This window comes from Mauremys reevesii, linkage group 1 (assembly GCF_016161935.1).
Source record: "Mauremys reevesii isolate NIE-2019 linkage group 1, ASM1616193v1, whole genome shotgun sequence".
Taxonomy (NCBI): domain Eukaryota; kingdom Metazoa; phylum Chordata; order Testudines; family Geoemydidae; genus Mauremys; species Mauremys reevesii.
The window spans coordinates 15040361-15065674 of record NC_052623.1 but is presented as its reverse complement, the minus strand read 5'-3'; the positions used below and the strand labels follow the sequence as shown (position 1 = coordinate 15065674).

Here is a 25314-nt window from a genome sequence, read left to right as displayed (position 1 = left end):
TTGCCTCGCTCTGGCATAACAACTTTATCTCATCCCTCTGTTCTTGTAACCACGCTGCTGTAATTTTCCACCAAGGCAGCATAGGGAAGATGCAACCGGACATCTCCCCCCCTATTCTTAAACACAAAAAAAAATTAAAAACATCCAATAAACTACACCAAACTTTAGCAAAAGGCGTGCAAAACAAAACCAAAAACAAATAATCTATCTTATGCTATAGGGCTCACCTGTAACCATGCAATTCTCAGCCAAACAAAACAAACATAAAACAACAAGGGTAAAACAAATAAATAATATAAATTCTGCAGGATTCCCCCATTCTCTATTGCACACCAAATTGTGACAAAATTTCTATTACCAATCCATCCCTCATGTGTCAGGTGATCAAACTGACACTGAGGGGGGGGATTCACAGCAAAAAACACAACATAAACCACATAAACATCTCAACAACACCACAACAATTCTGGCCAGAAAACACATGTCACAAACAAACATAAAACATAAAACATAAATGTAAACTCTATAAATAAATGCATGGTACATTAAATGCTATGCAGCTAACACCAATTTTCTTTAATATCTAAAAAACAAAAACAAAACTACCCCTACTGGGCAAGCAATCATTACATACAATATACAAATACCCTTATTACTATCAGGCAAAAAAAAAAAAGGAAAATTACATCAATTAAATCATTCACAATAATACAATTGCTTCCTAGCTTACCTCTAAAATCCAAAGCTAATCACAGCTTAAAATTTCTTACTATCAACTTCTGCTTTTAAACACTAAAAAAAAAAAAACATCACCACTTATATGCCCATAAAACCTAATACAATCTCAATTACATAGCAGTATATACATTCTCCAGCTAATGCAACAAAATTATTCATAGCCAAACAATTACAAACTAATTTCTTTGCCTAAATTTATTTACAAACATTTCAAAAACACCAAAAACTTTTCTCTTAGCATCTTTACAAAATCCAACTGCTATTCCCTCTAGCAACCATGGAGTTAACTTTGTACTCTCCTTAAAAATTACTAGCTTGTCTTCCAACAGCCACCTTTCTCAACTTAAATCACCATTCCAAGTATCCCCCTGAATATTTGAAATTCCCAAGCTTTTGTCTGTAGCCTGGCCGCCTGGGCCCGATCCTTTTTTCCTCTTCAGATTCTCTGTCTGTTGCCTGCCTGCCTGGGCCCGATCCTTTTTTCCTTCCTTTTTTCCTTTTGCTAAACCGTTCCTTTCATGAATACCAACTTATCCCACTATCAATTTAGCTAGGAGGGTGTACTTCTTAACTAGCCCCCACCCTTCTAATCTCTATTGCGAGCAATTATCTGTATTTTCCCACCGTGGGGGCTACATTCTCATGCATACAACTTTAATTACATCTGCTGCAATCAGCCTATCTATTTTAAATATAGGCTACATCTAGTATCAAGCAATCTACAACAACCAATAATCAGCACATAACACAAAATTAACAAAAATCTAATAAGGCTAACAAAAGCACTTTACATAAAGGTACTTTGGGTCACATAAATTCAAAGCCATTCTCCCAAATTACCTAAATTTATGCCTAAATAACCCACAACTCCCCCCTTTGAGAATACTCAACAAACCTTTTGGCTGAGTTTTCTCAAACTCCAAAAACAAAAAACAATTAGGCCCTAAAAAAACTGGGGTCAGTAATGGGGGGGGGGGTAATATCATTTACAATCCAATTGGGGGGGGGCAATACATGCCAAAATTTTTATCCAAAACACAGGGCGCAGCCTGTAGAATAAATCCCAAAATCCAATTAACATCACATTTCTCAGCAGGAGTCCCAAATTTCTTCCTGCCAGTGTACAATTCTTTATTTCTTCACCAGGGTCAATTCTCAATATCCTTTTAGTCAGAAATTTCTGGACTTTGGCAATATCAATGATGTGAGTATTTTTTCTTCTTTTCCACCACCATCGTGGTTCAGCTTCTGTGAAAGGAGACAGCTAACACATTCCGTTAGTGCCTGGCAGGATTTTGCAGCTTTCATTAGCTTTTTTGGGCAGTTTTTCAGCTCTCATTAGTCTGAGCTGTGAGCAATATGTCCTTGACCGGGGCCAAAAAGAAAAGAATGAGCTGTCTTCGATTAACTCATGCTGTTCTTTTACTTTCCCTGCTTGGCTTCTTTTAAACTGTAAATCCTGTGTCAGAACACCCAGCTGTTGCTGCTCATACCGGAGAAGCATAACGGTTTTCCCGGCACTGTCCCCGGCTCAGACCAGCCAGCGTAGGACGCCTTCTCCGGGCTGCTGCCAAAACAACTTACTTGCTTGTAGGTCCGAACGACCTCCGGGGCCACGGCACGAGCCTCTGCCTGCGCCATGCACTCCAAAGTTTTCCCGTCCAGGGCTCGCTTGCAGCGGAGCACCTCCTCACGTGCCTCTGCCTGCTCACGAGCCTCTGCCTGTGCCATGCACTCCAAAGCTTTCTCGTCCAGGGCTCGCTTCCAGCGGAGCACCTCCTCACGAGCCTCTGCCTGCTCCCCCTCTTTCCACAATGATCCAGCTGGAAGACCTTGCATTTGATTTAACTTATTATAAATGGCCTGCAGCTGTTGACCCTGGCGCTCCATTTTCTTATAAAAAACATTAAACTGGGTAAACTGAATAGGCGTAGTCAAATTGGGATAGACCTGTGATGGCACGTGTCTCACCCGAGCCTCCTTTATTTCCCCGCATTCGTGACACCCCCAGGTCCCGTGGACACGGCATGGCTTGGGAGGGGGTGCATACGGCAAAGCTGTTTTCATAGGCTCGGGCATATTGGAGGGTAGTGGAACCATAACAGGGGCAACATTATCCAGGTCGGAAGCCAAAGGTATCACCGTGTCCATGCCACCGAAAAACTCCCTGGCTCCAACCGACAACACAGAAAGCATTTCGGGCGTTGGGCGGAAAAGCTTAAAAAGGGCCGCCTGCACTCCTGCCTCGGCCACGAGAGTTTTTACTATCTTCTTTGTCTTATTCCATACTGGACTCAGGGAAAAGGCTTCCTTATCGCCCTGAGCCACCGACTTCCAAAGCTTGGAGCCTAGCCGCTCCCACACAGTTTTATTAAAAATTGTACTCGGCTTAACAAAAGGTTCCCTTCTCTGTCCCCACCGCAGCAGGCGGGATAACGTATCAAAGGGGAGCCTTTCTCCCTGCCGCTTCATAATGTGCAATAAAGGCTTCTGTGTTATCTTTTCTTCAGCTGATACAGCGGTACTCATGTTAGCTGCTCTGCCCTTCTCCACCGCGGCTTATAGCCGCTCTCCTCAGGGCTCAGGTGCACCTCTCTTTTCGGACGCCCGGGGGCTTCTCCAGCACTCCCCGTCGCGGCTCCCAGCCGCCCGCCTCTGGGCTCAGGCTCCTGGCCGTTCACCTCTGGGCTCAGGCTCCCGACACTATCATCACTCGATACGAATCACATCGGATAAGCACTCCCCGCCTCTGGGCTCAGGCTCCTGGCCGTTCGCCTCTGGGCTCAGGGCTTCTCCGCCTGGGTCAGGCCACCAACACTTTCATTCGATACGAATCACGTCGGGGTCACCATTTGTTGCATCACAGGCGTACATGGACAAGCTCAGCAGTCAGTTTGATTGGCAGCAAAGTCATTTATTTCTCTCCAGCATGCTCTTATATACAATTAAAACCAAGCAATCAAGCAATTGCTAATTGGTTAATAAGGTACACACAGGCACAACTGTAACTTCATTGGGTAATTGTCATTCTGTCCCACTTTCTAATTTATTATCCTGTTTACTGCCTACCAGCAGATAAGAAGTAGCCTCACCCTTGAAACTTGCATGTCAGTTTCTCACACTCTCATGCACAACAATCCCACACTTCCCAATAAATGTTAATAATTAGCTTGTCTTCATTCATTTTGGTGACTACCTCTCTTTAATTTGTTCCTTTTTATAGGATTAGTTTAGTTCAGTCAGGATGCTCCCCAGTGAAGTGTCCTTTTTACCTTTTCTCACTCATTTAGAGCAGCACTAGGTGGAGATATGCCCCCCAGGCTGCAGTGTGTCTTGTCTGCTTATTTTTTACCTGGCAAGTAACACGACCTATATCACCTGCAGACTGAGTGGAATGTCTCTGCCACATAGTCATTCTCTGACTTCAGTTTCTTCTAAACTGCCAGGAAGTTAGTGTTATGGTTACAGGACTAGCAGCTCCTTTTATCTGTGGGACGGAAAGATGGTTGTTTGCCAATTAATTTTATCCCTAAAATGACTAAAATTTATTTAGAGACTAGGTGGGTGAGGAATATATATTTTATTGGACCAACTTCTGTTTGTCAAAGAAACAATCTTTCAAAAAGAAAAGCTCTGTGTAGCTCAAAACTTGTCTCTTTTACAAACGGAAATTGGTCCAATGAAAGATATGATGTCACCCAGCTTATCTCTCACATATTCAGGGACCAATATGGCTACAACAACACTGCCAACAAAATAAAATTTAGTCTAGAGCAGGGGTGGGCAAACTATGGCCCGTGGGTCACATACGGCCTGCCAGCCATTTTAATCTGCCCCTCAAGCTCCCGCTGGGGAGCAGGGTCTGGGGCTTGCCCCACTCCAGCGTTCCAGCTGGGGAGCAGGCTCAGGGGCCACTCCACGTGGCTCCTGGAAACAGCACTATGCCCCCCCTCCAGCACTCCAGCCAGGGAGCAGAGTCGGGGGCCGCTCCATGCGGCTCACGGAAGCAGCAGCATGGCCCCCTCTGACTCCTACACATAGGGGCAGCCAGGGGACTCAGCTCTGCATGCTGCCCCTGCCCCAAGCACCATCCCCGCAGCTCCCATTGGCCAGGAACGACAGCGAATGGAAGCTGCATGGGCGGTGCCTGCGGATGGGGCAGCATGTAATGCCTGTGGCCGTGCCTCTGCATAGGAGACAGAGAAGGGGCATGACACTGCTTCCAGGAGCTGCTTGAGGTAAACGCCGCCCGGAGCCTGCACCCCGAGCCTCTACCTGCACTCCAAACCCTGCCCCAGACCTGATCCCCCTCCCACCCTCCAAACCCCTTGATCACAGCCTGGAACACTCTTCTGCACCCCAAACTCCTCATCCCCAGCACCACCCCAGAGCCTGTACCCTCAGCCGGAGCACTCAACCCACCCTGCACTCCATCCCCGGCCCCAGCCTGGAGCCCCCTCCCGCACTCTGAACTTGTCATTTCTGGCCCCACCCCAGAGCCTGCACCCCCAACCAGAGACCTCACTCCCTCCCATACCCCAACCCCAATTTTCTGAGCATTACAATTTCTATTCCCAGATGTGGCCGTCGGGCCAAAAAGTTTGCCCACCCCTAGTCTAGAGAAACAAGGAATGGTAGTCCAGGTTTTACTAATTGGTTCTCCTACTGCCAACTCAGAGATGTGATGTTCACTACTTTAGTCATAGGGATTATTTTACGTACTGTAAAACACACCATGATTTAAAATCAAGCAAAATAATTAAAAATTTTAACTGTATTTTATTAAAGACCAGATAAACAAAACAAATGATAGAACACAGGTGAAAACCAATGTGTTGTGTGCTTGGATTTAATAAGTCAATGTCAAATAACTCCGCTGGAGCTTTATTTAAATAAGACAATGAAGCAGTACTCAATGCAGCACTATACAGACAGGGGCGGCTCTAGGGATTTTGCTGCCCCAAGCACTGCAGGCAGGCTGCCTCCGGCGGTTTGCCTGCGGAGGGTCCGCAGGTCCCGCGGCTTCGGAGGACCTCCCGCAGGCACACCTGTGGGAGGTCCTCTGAAGCCGCGGGACCAGTGGACCCTCCGCAGGCAAGCCGCCGGAGGCAGCCTGCCTGCCACTCTCGCGGTGCTGGCAGAGCGCCCCCTGCCGCTTGCCGCCCCAAGCACGCACTTGGCGTGCTGGGGCCTGGAGCCGCCCCTGTATACAGAATACAGAAAAGGAAACATATGTACCAAATCTGAGACTGGAAAAGTGAGGCAGCCTACTTGATTTCATGTCTGACTAACTCCCTAAATCTCACCTCTTATATACTGTTCAGAACAAAGAGAACTCCTCTCTCAAGTTTTATCTTTACATTGAATCAGGAAGGCAATTATATTTGATTAATTTATCACTGCTAGCACTGTGACTACAGTTACCTCTTAATGCTTATACATGATTCCATACATTACTGTTTTACTGAAATATTGATTATAGAACACACCTTACATGTTCCTTTCTATTTAGTCAGTTACTAATTTTATTAATTACAGAACATTTATGAGCATCCATTTGCAACAAAAATATTTTGTCCATTCCTGCACACATCTATAATAACGGGTATCTCTTTATATACTGTGTTTACAGAAAAGAGAAAAAGAAAAGGAACTATTGACATGGTATTTAGTTTACATAACTGATAAGCTTTAGACATTTATTCAACCATCCACTATTTTATCAGTTACAAAAAAGTTCATTATGACAGAAATCTATTAGAGTAATTCCTGAGGAGTTAAAAGCATACGTCAATCGATTATCTTCTCAATTAAAGAAAACACTTGCCCCCCATAAATTACGAGTAGCTCTTTCCTGGACATTTCTGTACGTTTCAGAAGTTTTGAGAACAAAGGAGACAATCCATTATTTAATAACATGCTAAAATCCAGCTAAAATTCACATTATTGATAACTTTAGCTGATCCTAATATTGGAGTTAAGAGTAAAGAGCTGATAATAAAGTACAGGACTACTAGTACAAAAACATTCATTTGTCAAAAAAAATCCTCTAACATTAGAGTTTAGCAAGAAACTTTGGCTAAAACAGAAAAGATTCTGGGATGTTTGGTCAAGAAATAAGGAGAATTTGACATAGTTAATATTAAGCTTATTCTTTTTAACAAATGCTTATTTCTGTTTAATCTCTTCTGTATGTCTCTTTGTGGAGAGTTACATTCTTGAAAATCATAGGACTGGAAGGGACCTCGACAGGTCATCTAGTCCAGTCCCCTGCAATCATGGCAGGACCAAGTATTATCTAGACAAGGGGTCGGCAACCTGCGGCACACGTGCCAAATGCGGCACATGAGCCAATTTTTAGTGGCACTCAGCTTCCAGCCGGAGTCCTGGCTGCCAACCCCGCTTAGCCCGCTGCCTGCCTGGATGAACGGAAACCTCGGCCGGTAGCGGGGTGAGCGGGGCCGACGGCCGGGACCCCGTCTGGCAGGAGCCGGCAGATGGAACCCCAGACGAGCAGCGGGCTGAGCGGGACCAGCAGCCAGAACCCTGGCTGGCAGGAGCTGGCAGACGGAACCCCAGACCAGCAGCGGCCTGAGCCGCTGGGGTTCCGTCCACCAGCCCCGCTCAGCCTGCTGCTGGTCTGGCGTTCCGGCCACCAGCCAGGGTCCTGGCCCCATGCAGCCCGCTGATGGTCTGGGGTTCCACCGGCCCCTTGCCAGACAGGGTCACAGCTGCCAGCCCAGCTCAGCCCACTGCCAACCTGAGATACTGGCTGACGGCCCTGCTCAGCCCACAGCCGACTGGGGTTCTGGCCACTGGCCCCCTGCTAGCCAGGATTCTGGCCACCGGCTCCACTCAGCCCGCAGCCAGTCTGGGGTTCCGGGCCGGCCACCAGCCCCGTGCCAGCCAGGGTTACCAGCCACCGGCCCCGCTCACCTTGCTGCACTATTATTTACTTTACATACAATAACAGTTTAGTGATATAAAATAGACTTAGAGAGAGACCTTCTAAAAACGTTAAAATGTATTACTGGCACATGAAACCTTAAATTACAGTGAATAAATGAAGACTTGGCACCCCACTTCTGAAAGGTTACTGACCCCTGATCTAGGCCATCACTGACAAGTGTTTGTCTAACTTGTTCTTAAAAATCTCCAGTGATGGAGATTCCACAGCCTCCCAAGCCAATTTATTCCAGTGCTTAACCATCCTGACAATTAGAAAGTTTTTCCTAATGTCCAACCTAACCCCCCACTTCTGCAATTTAAGCTCATTGCTTCTTGTCCTATCCTCAGAGGTTAAGGAGAACAATTTTTCTCCCTCCTCCTTATAACAACATTTTATGTACTTGAAAACTGTTATGTCCCCTCAGTCTTCTCTTCTCCAGACTAAACAAACCCAATTTTTTCAATCCCCCTTCACGGATCATGCTTTCTAGATCTGTAATCCTTTTTCTTGCTTTTCTCTGGACTTTCTCCCATTAGTCCACATATTTCCTGAAATGTGGCACCCAGAACTGGACACAATACTCCAGTTGAGGCCTAATCAGTGAAGAATAGAATGGAAGAATTACATCTCATGTCTTGCTTACAACATTCCTGCTAATACAGCTTAGAATGATTGGGGTATTTTTTTGCAACAGTGTTACACTGTTGGCTCATATTTTGCTTGTGATCCACTATGGTGCCCAGATCCCTTTCTGCAGTACTCCTTCCTAGGCAGTCATTTCCCAGTTTGTATGTGTGCAACTGATGGTTCCTTCCTAAGGGGAGCACTTTGCATTTGTTCTTATTGAATTTCATCTTATTTACTTCCGACCATTTCTCCAGTTTGTCCAGACCATTTTGAATTTTAATCCTACTCTCAAAAGCCGTTTCAACCCTTCCCAGCTTGGTATCATCCACAAACTTTATAAGTGTACTGTCCATGACATTATCTAAAGCATTTATGAAGATCTTGAAAAGAACTGGTCCCAGAACTGATCCCTTCAGGACCCCACTTGATATGCCCGTCCAGCTTGTCTGTGAACCACTGATAACTGCTCTCTGGGAATCAGTTATGCATACAATCAGTTATGCATCTACCTTATAGTAGCTCCATCTAAGTTGTATTTCCCTAGTTTGTTTATCAGAATGTCATGTGAGACCATATCAAAAGCCTTACTAAAGTCAAGATATACCACATCTACCCCTTCCCTCCATCCACCAGGCTTGTTACCCTGTCAAAGAAAGCTATTAGGTTGGTTTAACATGATTTGTTCTTGACAAATCCATGTTGACTGTTACTTATCACCTTATTATCTTCTAGATGTTTGCAAATTGATTGCTTGTTTATTTGCTCCATTACCTTAATGAAGTTAAGATGGCAGGTCTGCAATTCCCAATTTGTTCTTGAGCATTGGCCTGCTAAACCCAGAGTTGTGAGTTCAATCCTTGAGGAGGGCATTTAGGAAACTGGGGTAAAAATCTGTCTGGGGATTGCTCCTACTTTAAGCAGGGGGTTGGACTAGATGATCTCCTGAGGGCTCTTCCAAGGCTGATATTCTATAAGCCAATGGGAGTCTTCCTACTGACTTTAGTGGGCATAGCTCAGTGGTTTGAGCATTGGCCTGCTAAATAAACCCAGGGTTGTGAGCTCAATCCTTGAAGGGGCCACCTAGAAATCTGGGGCAAAATCAGTACTTGGTCCTGCTAGTGAAGGCAGGGGGCTGGACTCAATGGCCCTTCTAGGTCTATGACATAGGTATAGTTCCATATTTTTCTATAGATGGGCACTATATTTGCATTTTTCTAGTCCTCTGGTATCTCCCCCATCTTCCATGGATTTTCAAAGATAATCACTATTGGCTCAGATATCTCCTCATTAAGCTCCCTGGGAATTCTCCCCACTATCATTGAGTAACAGGCCTACTCAGTCCGTGGACTTTCTCTTGCTTCTAGTGTATTTATAGAATGTTTTCTTGTTACCCTTTAATCTCATTTTTTGCCTTGGCTTTTCTAATTGTATCCCTACATACTTGTCTCATTTGTTTATATTAACCCTTTGTAATGTGACCTAGTTTCCACTTTTTGTAGGACTTTTTTTTTTTTTGAATTTCAGATTATTGAAGATCTCCTGATTGAGCCAAGGTCAAGGAATTGATTTTCTTTGGGTATATTACAAAACAAAGACCTCAGTCCTTCGGGATTAGGAAGTATCAGGAATACCCTGTACTCCCCTGTACTATGACCACTGCGTCCTGAAGAGAGAACTTCTGTTCTCAGGCTCTCATGGCAGTTGGCTCTGAATTGGGATTATGATAAAGGGAGAGATCTGGGTTGGATAGGGTATCTACTGTGTATTATTTCCAATTATAATCACTGTGGGATTATAGTACTCTATCTGTCATAGACATGATATGGCAGTCTTCAAATGGGGTAGGTAAGAAATGTCTAAAAATTGGTCTGCACTTCTCAGGACTCATATGAAACTTGTAGCTTGAAGGCTGTTTCAGATATTGACCCTGGGGTTTGTTTACCCTTTGCAAAGTGCTTAAAATCTTCTGCTTTGCTTTCCTGAGCAGTGGGATAGTTTGCTCTTGTGCCCTTAATAATGTCTCTTTGAAAAACTGCCAACTTTTCAATTGTTTTTTCCCTTTAGACTTGCTTCCCAGTTGATCTTACCTACCAACTCCTTTATTGTGCTGTTTTCCCTCCTACTATTCCTTAGAATCATGAACTCTACCATTTCATGTTCACTTTCATCTAAGATTCCATGCGACAGGGGATGGATCACTTGATGATTATCTGTTCTGTTCATTCCCTCTGGGGCACCTAGTATTGGCCACTTTTGAAAGAAAGGATAATGGACTAGATGGACCTTTGGTCTGAGCCAGTATGGCCATTCTTGAGTTCTTATATCAGCTGCCTTCTACTTCAAAATTCTCAACACGTTCCTCCTCATTTATCAAAATCAAATCTACTACAGCCTGTCCCCTTATCCCTGCTGTAATGGACCATGTGCCCCCAGATTCCGACCACTCTCCCAGGTTTCCATGTTTTTGACTTATTTGTGGGCTTTTGTCACCTGCTTCTGTCAAATCTAGTTTAAAGCTCTCCTTGCTAGGTTAGCCAGTCTGTATCCAAATATACTCCTCCCCGTCCTTGATACCCCCATTTTTGCTTAGCAGTCTTTCTTCCCAGAATAGCATCCTGTGGTTAAGGAAGCCAAAGCCCTCTTGGCAACACCATAACCTTGCAGTCAGGCGTTCACATCCAGGATCCATCAGTCTCTGTTTGGGTCCCTACACTTGGCCAAAAAAAAAAAAAAAAAAAAAAAAAATCAAAGAGAACACCACCTATGCCCTTAACTCTCTCATCTTTACTCCCAGAGCCCTGTAGTCGGATTTTCTCAGGGTCATACCTCGCAGTAGTGCCCACATGAACAAATAGTATGGGGTAGTAGTCAAAGGCCCAGACGATCCTTAACAATCCCAATCTATGATTCCAGCCTCTGGAAGGCAGCATAACTCCCAGGATGCCATGTCAGGGCGACAAATGGGTGCCTCTGTCCCCCTCAGAAGAGTCACCAAACACCACTACCCTCTGTTTCCTCCTGGGAGTGGTGGCTGCAATCCTCACAGCCTTAGGGGTACATGGCTTTTCCTCCTCTACCTTTGGAGGTGATTCCTCATCATTGGTTGCCAGGGCAGTATAAAGGTGTGGAGCACTGCCTGTTGCCATAAGTAACCAAAATCCAGTGTCCTCCCTGTGACAGAGCCATATCCTCCTCCCCTGGTGGCATGACAGCAGTCCTCTCTAGCTGGATAGCTTTCTCAGCTTTGAATGTCTCCAAATGAATACTCTCAATGAATTCCTCATGGGCATGGATGGAATGCCTCAGCCTAGCCACCCACTCCTGTAACTCTTCCACCTGCTTTCTGCAAGATTCCACCAGCAGGCACCTTTCACACTGGACAGCCTCCCCCTAGCCTGGCTTTCTGAGAGTGGGAAATGCAGGCCACATTCTCTGCAAATCCACACCAGGATCTGGGTAGAGGCATCCATGGTTAGGTTCTCTGTCTGGATACAGTTGCAGGTAGAGGAGACAGGAGCAGTGTTGGTGCTGGCGATGTGGCCCTTCCTAACCATGGTGATTATATTACGATTCCCTCTTACAAACTCTCCCGTTTGCTAGCTCCCCTTGGTCAGTTAGCCTCTGGCTTTTAAGGCCTTCTCTTCTAGGTCAGCCCTACCCCCTTGTTAATCACACAGTGGGAGGATGATCAGAAGGCTGATTGAGGCTAATCAAGGACGATACAAGGAACAAAGGATCAAGCAGTTCCTAAACACTGAATCCCAACTGATCCTGTAACTTTAAATAACCTGAAAGAGAAAGAAAAACAGTCAAACTCACTAACCTCAAGATTACTTCTCCTGAACTGCCTGTGGGGTGCATTTCTCTTTTTAAGTTAACAAGATATATTATTTCCCCAAATGATTGTGAGTCCAGTGTTAATATAGCATTAGAAAACAAGACTGCTAATAAATGTGTATAAAAGGGCAATGAAGGGGTGACCTGTCTCCTCTCCACTCAACCCCACCTCCTTCCCTTCCACAAGGCTCTGGGCTGGCAGTTTAGTTTAATAAAAAGTCAAGAAACTTTAATGAAAGTCTGTTTCATAAACACAGAGCACATTTGGGCTGCTCCCATGGGGTGAGAGTCCAAAAACAAACTTAAAAAAGGAATTTTCCCAGTCACTACAGAATCCCAAAAATCTATCCTGGGTTATACCTCTTACCTCAGAGCCTGAGCAAATGAAAAAGGTTCCTTCCAAGAATCTCATCAGCTTGCAGCTGCCAAGTCCTGCCCTGGCCAAACTGACTCCTTTGTGGCTTCTCAGAGTCAATCTGTCTATCCTCCTTTCCTCAGGACTGCTTGAGTTCTCCTATAAGGAATCAGCTGCTTAAGGTTCCTTCTCTGTGCCTGTAACAGGGTGGATCCTGGTCCTGCTGAGAAGGGGTTTAAAAAGTGGCCTGACAGGGCCTGAGAGCGGTGGCTCTCAAGGCTGAGCTGATTAGGGAAGTGGCTGCAGCTGGGGGCCACACCCCAAACAGAGCAACAGGGCCTTATAAGAAGGCAGGGAAGCCAGAAGCCAGACAGTCTCTCTCTGCCTTCAGAGGGAGATGGGCCTGGCTGCTTAGGAACTGACTTGAGGTACCTAGGGTGAAGCAGGGCTGGGGAAAGGCTGAGGAGCTGGGGGAGTTCCAGCCAGGAAAACCGCAGGCTGTGGCCTAGCACAGGGCAAGGGGTACTGGGGGTTGCAAGGGACAACCCAGGGGTAGGCAAAGCAGCAGGTCCAAACCCCCTTTGCCGATGATGAGTACTGGATACTGCAGCCTGCCCCAGCGAACAGGGGCTAGATAGAGACTGGGCAGTAGCCACTACTGAGGTGAAGTGGGGATAGTGGGGTGGGGGTTCCCCAAGGAGGGGAGACCCTAAGAGAAAGGGGTTATTGCTGAGGGCAGCACCCCATGTAAGAGGGCACCGGGGTCCAGGGCGGGACTCGGGGCCAATAGTAAACAGGTGGATCACTGGCCTGCAGAGGGTGCTCTGGATGCTGGAGAGAGCTAATTCCCCAGAGCAACCAGCAGGAGGCGCCGCAGGGGTGAGTCCGACCCGTTACAGTGCCACATATCTCTGGCTGACTCATTTAGCAAGCCTGCTCCAGGCTTCAAGTCTCCTGCAGGGCAGCTCTCTTGCTCCATCCCACTTTGCTTTCTCACAAAGGGCAAAATAATGTTGTTTCAGGAAAGGGCAAAATAATTTTGTTTCAGGAAAGGGGAGTTTTGTTGGTTATCAGATATAACATACAGTGTTTACTATGCTCAATTAGAAAATCTTAACTAAACCTATGAACTCAAAATATTTAAATTAATTACTTAGAAGAAGTCATTTGAGGAGATTCTTAAAACAGGCCAATTAAGGAATTTTAAGAATCAAAAATTCAATTAAATCCCTACTTTTTCTGTTACCAATAATTGGTATTCTCTCCAGGAATTCTAGGTTCTCCAGGAATATAGGGTCTAACCATTTGGTACCTAAAGGCGAAACCATTAACATATTTAATTGCAAAAGCATTTCAATATCACAATAAAACCAATGGCAAGAGTCTTTAAATCTAATCCATTGACAGCATTCTCGTTAACTTCCTCTCACCTCTTCTCCTTTCAGGAGGTTGTCCTTGGGGAGGTTTTCTTGTGACTTCTCTGGTGATAGCTTCTTTGTTCTTCTTATGTATCTGTAGCACCTTGTTTGTAGAGGTCGACACAATGAATTGATGAGTATTATGTGTCATAGCAGAGGCTGTGAGAGTGATGGGTGCTCACTTTCAAGTTTTTTATACTCTTCTTCTTATTGTCATGAAACTATAAGAAAATACACCTCTTTCAATCTTGTTTATATTTAAAGTTAGCCGCTTGTCATCCTTTCACTTGCTCCATGCCTTCAAGTGTTGATTTTCGTGAAACCTTCAGTTTCTAAATATGCAGTCTGCTTAATGAATGAATAATGCATATGCTTCTAATTGGCTTTGTTCTTCTGTGGCAAAAGAGTACTAGATAATTTTTGGAGTTTTAATTCTTTCTTTTTATCCAGTCCATTTTCTGAGCTAGTCCTTCAATTTTATTAGAATTCAACAGGTCATAAAATTCTGTTTTTCAAAAAGACCCAATGCTCCCATTCTTTAAAAGTTTAGTTTTCTAAACAGTCTCTCTAAAATGCAACAATGTTTAAAGAGCATCTGTAGCTTATATAGTTATATAATAATTTATGGAGAAATGATTCCTTTTTTCTTCCTGAGTTGGGTGAGGGAGTTGCTTATATATTGTTAAATAATTAAGTAATCCCCCACTAATATAAATATTCTATACTTTAAATGGCTTCTTGTATTATTAATCAGTTTAGTAGTTTATATTATTATATTCCATACTGGTTCATACAACATTTTCCCATTGACATAGCAATGATATTAGGAAATTATATTAGAAGCTTTGCATTTAGGTAACATATATACAAGCACGCATTTCAGAAAGCTGTTTGTAAGACATAAACAAAGGGTTTATAACTTTTTTCTAACTATACATGTTTTTTTAAAGGCTTTTCTTTGGGGGAAAAAAAAGGGAAGGGTTCACTTTATGCTTAGAGAAAACATCCCTGCATTCCTCTATGGAATATCCTGACTAAAGAACATCCACACATTGTTACATGACCAAGTTTTCCTAAAATATCTTCTTACAGTGTTTGTTTTCTTGAGATAAGGATTTATATCTGTACCAATCTGGTAATCTTTTATATCAGGCAGATGTGTCCTGGTGTTGATAAGACATTCTTTTTAATTAGTTGCTTTTTACATCAAATAGTGTTTACCAGTTGCTGTTTTCAGAATTAAAATTCCTATCAAATATTATATAGAAAGCACCCATCACAACAACCATGTTTACATCTATAGCCAAAAAAAAATTTGTAAGAAATTAGCATAGAAAGTTAAAGCAAAATAAAATTCAAAATGGAGCTTTACTGAGTTTCTATATACCCTCTTGGGAGTCATAAATATGGTCTTATCTCCCTTGACACTGGGGGACTTATCCTCAGGATGACAGAAAGCTGAAGCCTCTTGGAATTCCTTTGATTCGCGTGAGCACTTCATAACATAACTAACTAAAAACATAACATGTATTGTTCTATTCACCAAGCATCCTGGTTACAACAGGCTTGTGTATATATATCTTAATATTCAGGAAAGATGTGTATAAGTTTGTAATTAGTTTATATTGTAAGAATAATTTAATACCCATTTTTGTTTTGGTATTGAAGTATTTCCACCACAGACCCCTCTCTGGTCTCCCTGAGCACATTCCCCTTGCCTGAGATTCTCCCACTCTTCAACCAGGTCTTGGGCATGGTGAATCAACCATGATTCCTCAGTAGGTCTGACTGAGTTTGGCACCTGCGGGTCTTTCCTTTGGGGGTTGTGACCAATGGTTAATACAACCACCAGGCAGATGGTGCTGCTGCCACAACCAACTCCTCATCCTCCTCTTCCTTTCAACACTAAAAATGAATGACCTCCTACATTGCACCTTCTCTGAGCTATGAGGAGCCGAAAGGGCTGAAGTCCTAGTTTGTAGCAAGCAGGGTCAGAGTTGCAGGAGAAGTTGGCTGCTGTCCAAGACTGTAGGCTATATTTCTTAAATGACTCTTCAAACCCCTTCCTTTTTTCCCTGAAAACTTGCTTCTACCCCTTCTGCTTCCTCTTACCACACCTTTAACCTCTGATTCCCCAGCTGGCCACATAATCTAAAAAGATCACATAGAATCATTGAAATGTTGGGCTGGAACAGACCTTGGGAGGTCATTTAATCGACCCACCCATGTTGACGCAGGGCCAACTAAACCGAGACCATCCCTGATAGGTGTTTGTGTAACTTGTTCTTAAAAGCCTTCAGTGACAGGGAATCTACAACCTCCCTTGGAAGCCTGTTCCAATGCTAGACTACCTTTATAGTTAGGGCCCTACCAAATTCACGGCCATGAAAAATTCATCACAGACCGTGAAAACTGGTCTTTTTTGTAACTTTACCCTATATTATACAGATTTCATTGGGGAGACCAGCATTTCTCAAGTTGGGGGTCCTGACCCAATAGGGAGTTGTACTATCAAGGTTATTTTAGGGGGGTTGTGGTATTGCCATCCTTGCATCTGTGCTGCCTTCAGAGCTGAGTGGCCAGAGAGCAGTGGCTGTTGGCTGCGTAACCAGCTCTGAAGGTGATGCCCTGCTAGCAGCAGCGCTGGACTGCAGGTGGCAATACTATATCATGCCACCCTTAATTCTGCTCTGCTGCCTTCAGAGCTGGGTGGTCGGAGACTTGCAATTGCTGACTGAGGGCCTGGCTCTGCAAGCAGCAATGCAGAAGTAAGAGTGGCAATAACAAGCCATGCCATCCATAGGCGGCAGGTTTGTATAATTTTTGGTGGGGCCCAAAATGGTGGTGCCCCCCCGCTCCCGCCCTGTAAGCTGATATAAAATGAAGCTACAACGCGTCAGTGCCACAACATTATAAGGGTCAATTAAAAGTGGAAAGTCAGAAGCAGCACTTGCCTACTTCAATATACAGTATTATATTTTGTTGCACCTGTTGTGATGAAGTGGGAATGTTCTTAATATTTTCTCTGAATACTGTGTGGGTGCCTCAGTTTCCCCTGCAAGATGCCAACTGAAGGTGTTGGGGACAAAGATCAGGTGGCCTCCTTGTCCGGAAGAGAGACAGAGGCCAGAGGAGGGAGTGTCAGTTTGGAGCTGACTGGGGAAATGGGGAGAGAACCAGAACTTGGTTCTGGGCTCCCCACCCCCCAAGATGGACCTGACAGAGGGGTTCTGTTTTCTCTACCAACAAGCTCTGTTTAAACTGTGTTCCCGTCATCTAATAAACCTTCTATTTTACTGTCTGGCTGAGAGTCACATCTAACTGCAGAGTTGGGGTGCAGGGCCCTCTGGTTGCCCCAGGACCAGCCTGGGCAGACTCGCTGTGGAAAGTGCATGGTGTGGAAGGGCATGCTGAATGCTCTGAGGTCAGACCCAGGAAGGTGTAAGCTTCTTGCCCTGGAGACAGTATGCTCCAAGAGAGGAGGCTCCCCAAGAGTCCTGACTGGCTTTGTATGGAGTTGTTCCAAAGCATCACAGCATCCCCTTCCACACCGTGCACTTCCCAGAAGTCCGCACAGGCACTGACACTCCCTCCTCCGGCCTTTGTCTCTTTTCCAGGCATTAGGAGGCCACCTGATCTCTCTGTTCTCCAACACCTTCAGCTGGCACCTTGCAGGGGAAACTGATTTGGGAGAAATGAAGTAAAAGCTGCCCAAACTGAGCTTGAGCACTCCTGAATTTTGAGGTGTTCAAATCTGGAAGGCAGGTGCTGGGGGTGGGAGAGGGCTATGGGCTCCATGGGGGAGCATGGCAGCAACTATCTGGAGCTGCACGGAGCCAGACACGCTGGTCTGAGTGGCACAGTAAGCGGTTTGGGGGTTGGAGAAGAGGTAGGGAGTTCCGGGGGGCAGTCAAGGGACAAGGAGCAGGGGAGGTTGGATGGGGCACAGGTTCGGAGGGGCAGTCAGGGGACAGGCAGCGGTTGGATAGGCATGGGAGTCCAGGAGGTTTATCAGGGGACAGGTAGGGGGTGCGGTCCTGGGGGGGAAGTTGGGTGGGGTCTCAGGAGGGGGCAGTTGGGGACAAGGAGAAGGGAGGCTTAGATAGGGGCTGAGGTCCCAAGGGGCAGTTAGGGGCATGGGTCTTGGGAGGGGGTAATCGGGGAACAAGGACCAGTGGTGCTTAGATAGGGGGTGGAGGTCCTGGGGGGCAGTTGGGGCAGAGGTCTGGGGAGGGGGCAATCAGCAGCCAGGGGCTGAGATTCAAAGGGCTCTGGGCTGCTGGCAGCCGCGGGGATCCCAGAGCCCTTTAAATCCCAGCCGCGGCCGGGAGTCAGAGGGCTCTGGGCTGCCTGCAACCGCGGGGAGCCCGCAGCCCTTAAAATCTCAGCCATGGCTGGGATTTAAAGGGCTCTAGGGAGCCCAGAGCCTTTTAAATCCCAGCCGCGGCCGGGAATCAGAGGGCCCTGGGCTGCCCGCTGCGGCTGGGATTTAAAAGGCTCTGGGCTCCCCGCGGTTGCAGGCAGCCCAGAGCCCTCTGATTCCCGGCCGCGGCTGGGATTTAAAGGGCTCTGGGCTGCCGGCAGCGCAGAGCAGGGGAGAAACCTAGCTCCAAATATTGCTGGAGCAGAGCCCCTGTCTGTGAATATTCCTGGGGCTAAAGCCCCAGGAGCCCATATAAGTTGGCGCCCATGATGCCATCCTTTCTTCAGCAGTGCTGCTGGAGACAGCTCTGGCTTCAAAGCTAGGCTCTGGGCCAGAAGCCACCGCTCTCCAGCTTCCCAGCTCTGAAGGCAACGCCACTGCCTCTAGCAGCGCAGAAATAAGGCTAGCAGTACTGCAACCCTCCCTACAAATAACCTTGTAGCCTGCCTCCCCCACAAGTCCTTTTTTGGTCAGGACCCCTACAATTACAACACAGTAAAACTTTAGATTTAAATAGATGAAATCATGATCTTTACTATTTTTAAGATCCTACAACTGTGAAATTGACCAAAATGGACCATAAATTTGGTAGGACCCTATTTATAGTTTTTCCTAATAGCTGACCTAAATCCCCCTAGCTGCAGATTAAGCCCATTATTTCTTGTCCTACCTTGCAGTGGACATGGGGGACAGTGATCAACTGTTCTCCATGTAGAACAGCCCTTAACATTTTGGAAGACAGTTTTGAGGTCCCCCTTTTCCCTCCCCTCCCAGCAGCTTACTTTCCTTAACGGTAAACATACTCAGTTATTTTAACCTATCCTTCATAGGTCAGCGTTTTAAAAACCTTTTATCATTTTTGTTGCTCTCCTCTAGACTCTCCAATTTGTCTACATCTTTTTTTAAAGTGTGGCTCCCAAAACTGGACACACACTCTAGGCACGGCCTCACCAATACCAATACGTATCACAACTCTCACACAGAGTACTTCAAATCTCATATAAACCTTTAAGCAACTGTTCTTGTTATTTTTTTCTTTCAGAGATGTCTTGTGTGGAAGACTGCAGTGTGTTAATGTTAAAAAGATACCTCAAATGAGAAGTCTTGGGTCCATAGTTCAAACTCCAGTTGATGATATCTTGTGTTGGGGTACAGAATTTCATGCTGGGAGGGACATGGTGGATGTTGGCTCAGTGGGAGATGGCACCACATGTGGTGAGAACAAGGTACTGTAGTAAGTATTGTTAGATTTGTGAATGGGGTGGAACAGAGATTAAATGGAGAGGGAGGCCTTGAACTCTTCCTCCCCAATTCAGGTTTCTTTCTGTCCCCTTACCTGAAAAGCCTCAGAGATCCCTAGAAGGACATCCCCGTTCTCACCCACAAACAGCATGTGTTCTATTCCTTTTTAAGCAGTGGATGGAGAAATGGTAAGTAGAGGTCTGGGATTCACTGCACTTTTGAAATTTCCCCCAAAGGGCCTTTAAAAATCTGTCCCTGGATGTATTCTTCCCTCCTGACGTTTCTAAACTGTCTGAATCCATCTTCATTTGCTCAGTATATGCCAGAACATGACTAAAAAGACAATATTCTCTAGGAAGAATTTTTTTTTTGAAAAAAGTTCATCTTGCAACATTCTCTGAGTATAGTTAGACTTGAATTAAGCCTTCTCTGTCTGGATATCTATCTTGGTTTGAACTACAAATCTAGATGCAAAATCCTTAAGTGTTAAAAATATTGGATGCAAAAGCACATACAATATGGACAGACATCCAACTGGACAGATATCCAACTGGACCAAGTAGACCCAGATGGGGTCTGGGGTCTATTTGTTCCATCACATGTAAAGATACAACTGATGGGATGACTGGGTCCCATGTTATTCTTCCATTGGGTGGGTATACAGGAGTTTATCCACCTAATTAGCTGCTTATATGTCCACTGTGAATGTACACACTATCTCGGATTAAGTAAGTAAATCCATCTATTCATGTCTGAATGTTGGTGACAGACATTGTAGCGGAATATTCTGAAGTCTTCAATATCCACTGTAGCTGAGTATTTAAAAGAGCTTTTTAAAGTCTGCCTTAAAAACGGGAAAAAATCCAGGAAATTTAAAAATAACACCATTTCTCCTTCAGGTACTGACCCTGTGCGTGCTTCACTTCCGGTGCGCCCTTGTGCCTTTGATCAGAGATTTTCAGTTGCAGTACTTGTTTGGCCCTCACATATGCTGCAGACATCCTCAGGCCCCATGCTTAGGCTATATAGAGTTATGGGAGCAAACCACTCCCAGTTCCTTCTCAGCTGCCTCTGCCTGAAATGAAGGGTCTGTCATGCCCACTGCTTTGCCCAAAGCTTAGCTTTAGCATCCTCTAGTGTTTAGTTTAGTGTGTTTATTGATTTCTACTGTAAGTATTATATTCTAATTTCTTTACTTCATTTGAGGCTTATTTTTCCAATCCTTATCCCTTCCCTTCCCCTCCTCCCTACCTGCGAGTTTCCCCTTGGCAGTTGTAACCAGGGTATGGCAGGGTCTCTAGGATTCAAGCACTGCCTCACCTGCCAGGAATCTATCCCGATCAGTGGTGATCACTCATTTCCATAGAAGCAGCCAAGAATCCTGTGGCACCTTATAGACTAACAGACGTTTAGTGATCCCAATCAGTGGTGATCACTCATTTCCAGTGCCTTTCTTATCTGGGGGACATGCATATCCAACAAAAGTGTAATATTTGTTCAACTTTTAAAAGCATAGCTAGAAAAATATAAGGAAATTAGGCTCAGACTCCTTATGATGGAACACTTCCTTTGCCCTTGCCTTGGATCCAGGCCAAGATACCCACGCTATACATCAGTCTCTGAGTAAGTAGAGTGCACCATTAACCTCCACACCTCGTTCATCCAGAGTTTCATGGCAAAAGACATCAGAGGGTACTGGGAAGGCCCCCAAGAAGAGAAGTTATAGTTATCCTCATAAAGAATCTGTTTGAAAAAAGCCTCTGTGTCCTCAGAAATCAAATCAGAGATCTCATGTCCTAGACTGGGTACTGCTTAGGTTCCAAGCTCCTAAGTACTCTGAGCTCTTCAAAGAGCTATGGTACCCAGCGTACTTGGGTACCACCTAAGCATAATCACATCAGCAGAGATTTTAAACATTTGGCTTTCAGAAAGGCTGTATTGACAGAGCTTCCTGTGCTACTCTCGGTAGCTAGACAAGTGACCCAGACTCGTTCGGGACTGACTAAGTCTAACCAGACATCTCATGCTGCTTCAGTACCTCCAAAGCACTTGACAACTTCTGTAACAACAGCTTCCACCAGGCGGAACCTCTCAAAGCAAGCTCCACTCTAGTGAAAACTCATTCATTCTCTATGCAAATCCACCTGGTACTGCAGAAGTTTAGATATTCAAGAGACTTGGTCTCAGACAAGCTGAAGTCTCCCACTTAATAGGTGCCAAGTGCATGTTGGTACTGAGATTGACACGGTCATTGGGATTGGATCTTTCTACAGTACCATCTACTACTCCAGTACTTTCCGAGCTTCCTCCTCCTCTAGATGATGTTGAGATTCCCTCTCTTCAGATTCCCAAATTTCTGAGCAAGGTTCCCCTGCCTGCCAACATAGGAACAATGTCCCTGACACCTTTGTGGAAAGAGAGGCCCTAGAGACAAGACAATCAATGTACCTTCTTTTTGGTATGAGCAGCATTAGCTGCCGTCTCCTGTGCCTTATGGCCTCCCTCTGTGGCCACACTGAGACCCTTGGGCCACCTATCGAAAACAGTTTTCAAGAGTCCCAAGTTTTTCCTTTTGGTGACCACCAGGGGAGATGGTCTCTTGCTCCATCTCCTCTTCCTCAATGAGCTCAATTGAAGAAGAAATTTTTATGAGAAAGAGGAATGAACACACAAGAAAGGTCACTCCACAAACAAATATCTTCTCCAGATGAGGCCATGATGCCTCCCCCACCTTCTTTGGCTGACAATTTCTTAAACAGCTTCAAGAGCAGATGAAACAAATTGCTGACTTGCCACAGATACCATTAGAGGAGCTCCAAGAGTTACAGCATAATGTTTTAGACATTCTGAATTTGACAGCCTCACCTTGAGGGATTTTACCAGTAAATTATGCTTTACCAAAACCCACCAAGACCATCTGGCAAACCTTGGCAATGGTACCACCTACATGTAAAAACTACAAAAAAGGATTACATTTCTGCCAGAAATTCTGAATTTTTATTTCTGCAGCCTTCACCCAACTCCTTGGTTGTCAAAGCCATCAATGAACCTGGCAGACAAAACCAAACTATATCTACAAAATATGATCAGGAGCAAAAATACCTCAACCTGTTTGGCCATAAGAGTTACTCATCTCTAGCCCTACAATTTTAAGATAGTGAACCACTTAGCTGTGATTGTGAAGTATAACCACACCAACTATATGGATTTCAACAGCTTTATTGAACACCTTTCTGTGGAACATCCTGAACAGTTCCAGGCCATCACAGCTGAGGGTGACCTCTTAGCAAGAACTTTATTAAAGCATCCTCAGATGCAGCTGACTCTGCAGCTTGTTTAATTTCCATTGCAGTTGTCCTGCATTGAGCACCAAAATACTGTGGAAGACCTTTCCTTTGAGACTGCAGAGGATGTGAGGGAGGTTGTTTTGGAACAAATTGATAAATTAAACAGTAATAAGTCATCAGGACTGTCATAGGTTTATTCCCCACTTTGAACTTTAGCGTTCACAAGATGGGGACCTGCATGGACTCCTCTAAACTAAAATCCTAGTTTAGATCTGATTCTTGCTGCCACCAGTCAAGTTTTAAGTGTCTGACACACTCCCTGTTCCCCCAAAACTCTCCCTGGGGAACACAGATTCAAACGTGAATCTCAACACAAAGGGAAACAACCCTTTTCCCCCCTCCCCTCTCCTCGTGCTTAGGAGAGATACCTGGATTCAAATTCCTTGAATCAAACAAAGAGGGATTCACTTTTCCCCCTCCCCTTCCCCTGAAAATCCAAACAAGGAAGAAATCAATCAAGTTCTAAAAAGAAAAGATTTTATTAAAAAGAAAGAAAGTACACTATCTCTGTAATACCAGGATGGAAAAATATCACAGGGTCTGACTTATAAACCTGGAGAGACTTCCCCCTTCCTCCTGCTCAGAATAATCAGTAACAGCAAACAGAAATAAAGAATTTTTCCAGCAAACACGCAATTGCAAATGCAGAAATTAAATTATAAGACTAGTCCGCCTTTCTAATACTCACTAGACTGGATAGTAGGAAATACTTCAGGAAACCTTGGAGAACTTGAAGAATATGTCTGGCCTCTCTTAAATCCAAAGAGAGAACTAACACTCAAACAAAGAACACAAAGACCTCCCTCCACAGAGATTTGAAATTATCTTGCCCCTTGATTGGTCCTCTGGTCAGGTGTTCATCAGGTTACTGAGCTTGTTAACCCTTTACAGGTAAGAGACTTTAACCCTTAACTATCTGTTTATGACAAGGACAAGATGGCATTCACCCAAGATTTCTGAAGGAACTCAAATATGAAATTATGTAACCTGTCATTCAAATCAGCTCATGTAACAGATGACTGGATGAAAGATAAATATGAAACCAATTTTTTTAAAAGGTTCCAGTGGCTATCCTGGCAATTACAGTTCAGTAAGCCTAACTTCAATACCCGGCAAACTGGTTGAAACTATAGAAAAGAAACAAAATTATCAAATACATAGATTAACATAATTCGTTGGGGAAGAATCAACACGGCTTTTGTAAAAGAAAATCATGTCACCAATGTATTAGAATTCTTTTGAGGTCAACAAACATATGCACAAGAGTGATTGAATAGATATAGTGTATTTGGACTTTCAGTAAGCCTTTGAAAAAGGTGACTCACCAAAGGCACTTAAGCAAAGTAAGGAGTCATGGGGTAAGAGGGAAGAGCCTGTCATGGATCAGTAACTGGTTAAAAGACAGGAAACAAGAGTAGGAATAAATGATCAGTTTTCAGAATGGAGAGAGGTAAGTAGCAGTGTTCCTCAGGGATCTGTTCTAGGACTGGTGCTGATCAACATATTCATAAATGATCTGAAAAAAGGGGTAAACAGTGCAGTGAAAACAGATGCAAAAAATCCCTTTAGCTTCTCCGCAATGGCCTTATCTTGAGTGCTCTTTTAGCACCTCAATCATCCAGTGGCCCCAGTGACTGTTTGGCAGGCTTCCTGCTTCTGATGCTTCCTGCTTCTTTTTTTTTTTTTTTTTTTTTTTTGCTATATAGTTTTTGAGCCTTTTGCTAGTTGCTCTTCAAATTCTTTTCTGACCTGCCTAATTACCTTTTGCACTTGACTTGCCAGAATTTATGCTCCTCTCTATTTTCTTCAGCAGGATTTAACTTCCAATTTTAAAGGGTGTCTTGGGGTATGCATTTAATTTGAACCTCTATTCTAGTAATTTTTAGAAAGTTCCCATGCAGCTTGCAGGCATTTCACTCTTGACTGTTCCTTTAAATTTCCATTTAACTTGCTTCCTCATTTTTTTGTAGTTCCCTTTTTTGAAGTTAAGTACTAGTGTTGGGTTTCTTTTATTACCTCCTCCTCCACCCCCCCCACACGGATGTTAAATTTAATTATATAATGCTCGCTATTTACAAGCATTTCAGCTATATTCACCTATTGGACCAGATCCTATGTGCCACTTAGGACTAAATCAAGAATTGCCTCTCCTCTGGTGGGTTCTAGGAGTAACTGCTCTAAGACGCAGTCATTAATGGTGTCTAGAAATTTTCTCTGTGCATCCTATCCTGAAGTGACATGTTCCCAATTAATATGGGCATAGTTGAAATCCCCCATTATTATTACATTTTCTATTTTTATAACCTCTGTAATCTCTGGGAGCATTTCACAATCACCATCGCTATCCTGGTCCAGGTAGTTTATTCCTACTGCTGTAC

The 25314-nt window shown here is 44.5% G+C and overlaps 1 protein-coding gene across 6 annotated transcripts in view; it reads left to right on the top strand.

Annotated features, from left to right (window-relative positions):
• Positions 1 to 25314, top strand: part of LOC120396082 (disintegrin and metalloproteinase domain-containing protein 20-like) — a 162980-nt gene that overhangs the window by 107563 nt on the left and 30103 nt on the right. For all 6 annotated transcript variants that reach the window (XM_039520992.1, XM_039520993.1, XM_039520990.1 and 3 more), the window contains one exon: positions 19390 to 19573. In XM_039520992.1, coding sequence (XP_039376926.1) covers positions 19390 to 19573 — 184 coding nt within the window. The remainder of the gene's footprint in view (positions 1 to 19389; positions 19574 to 25314) is intronic.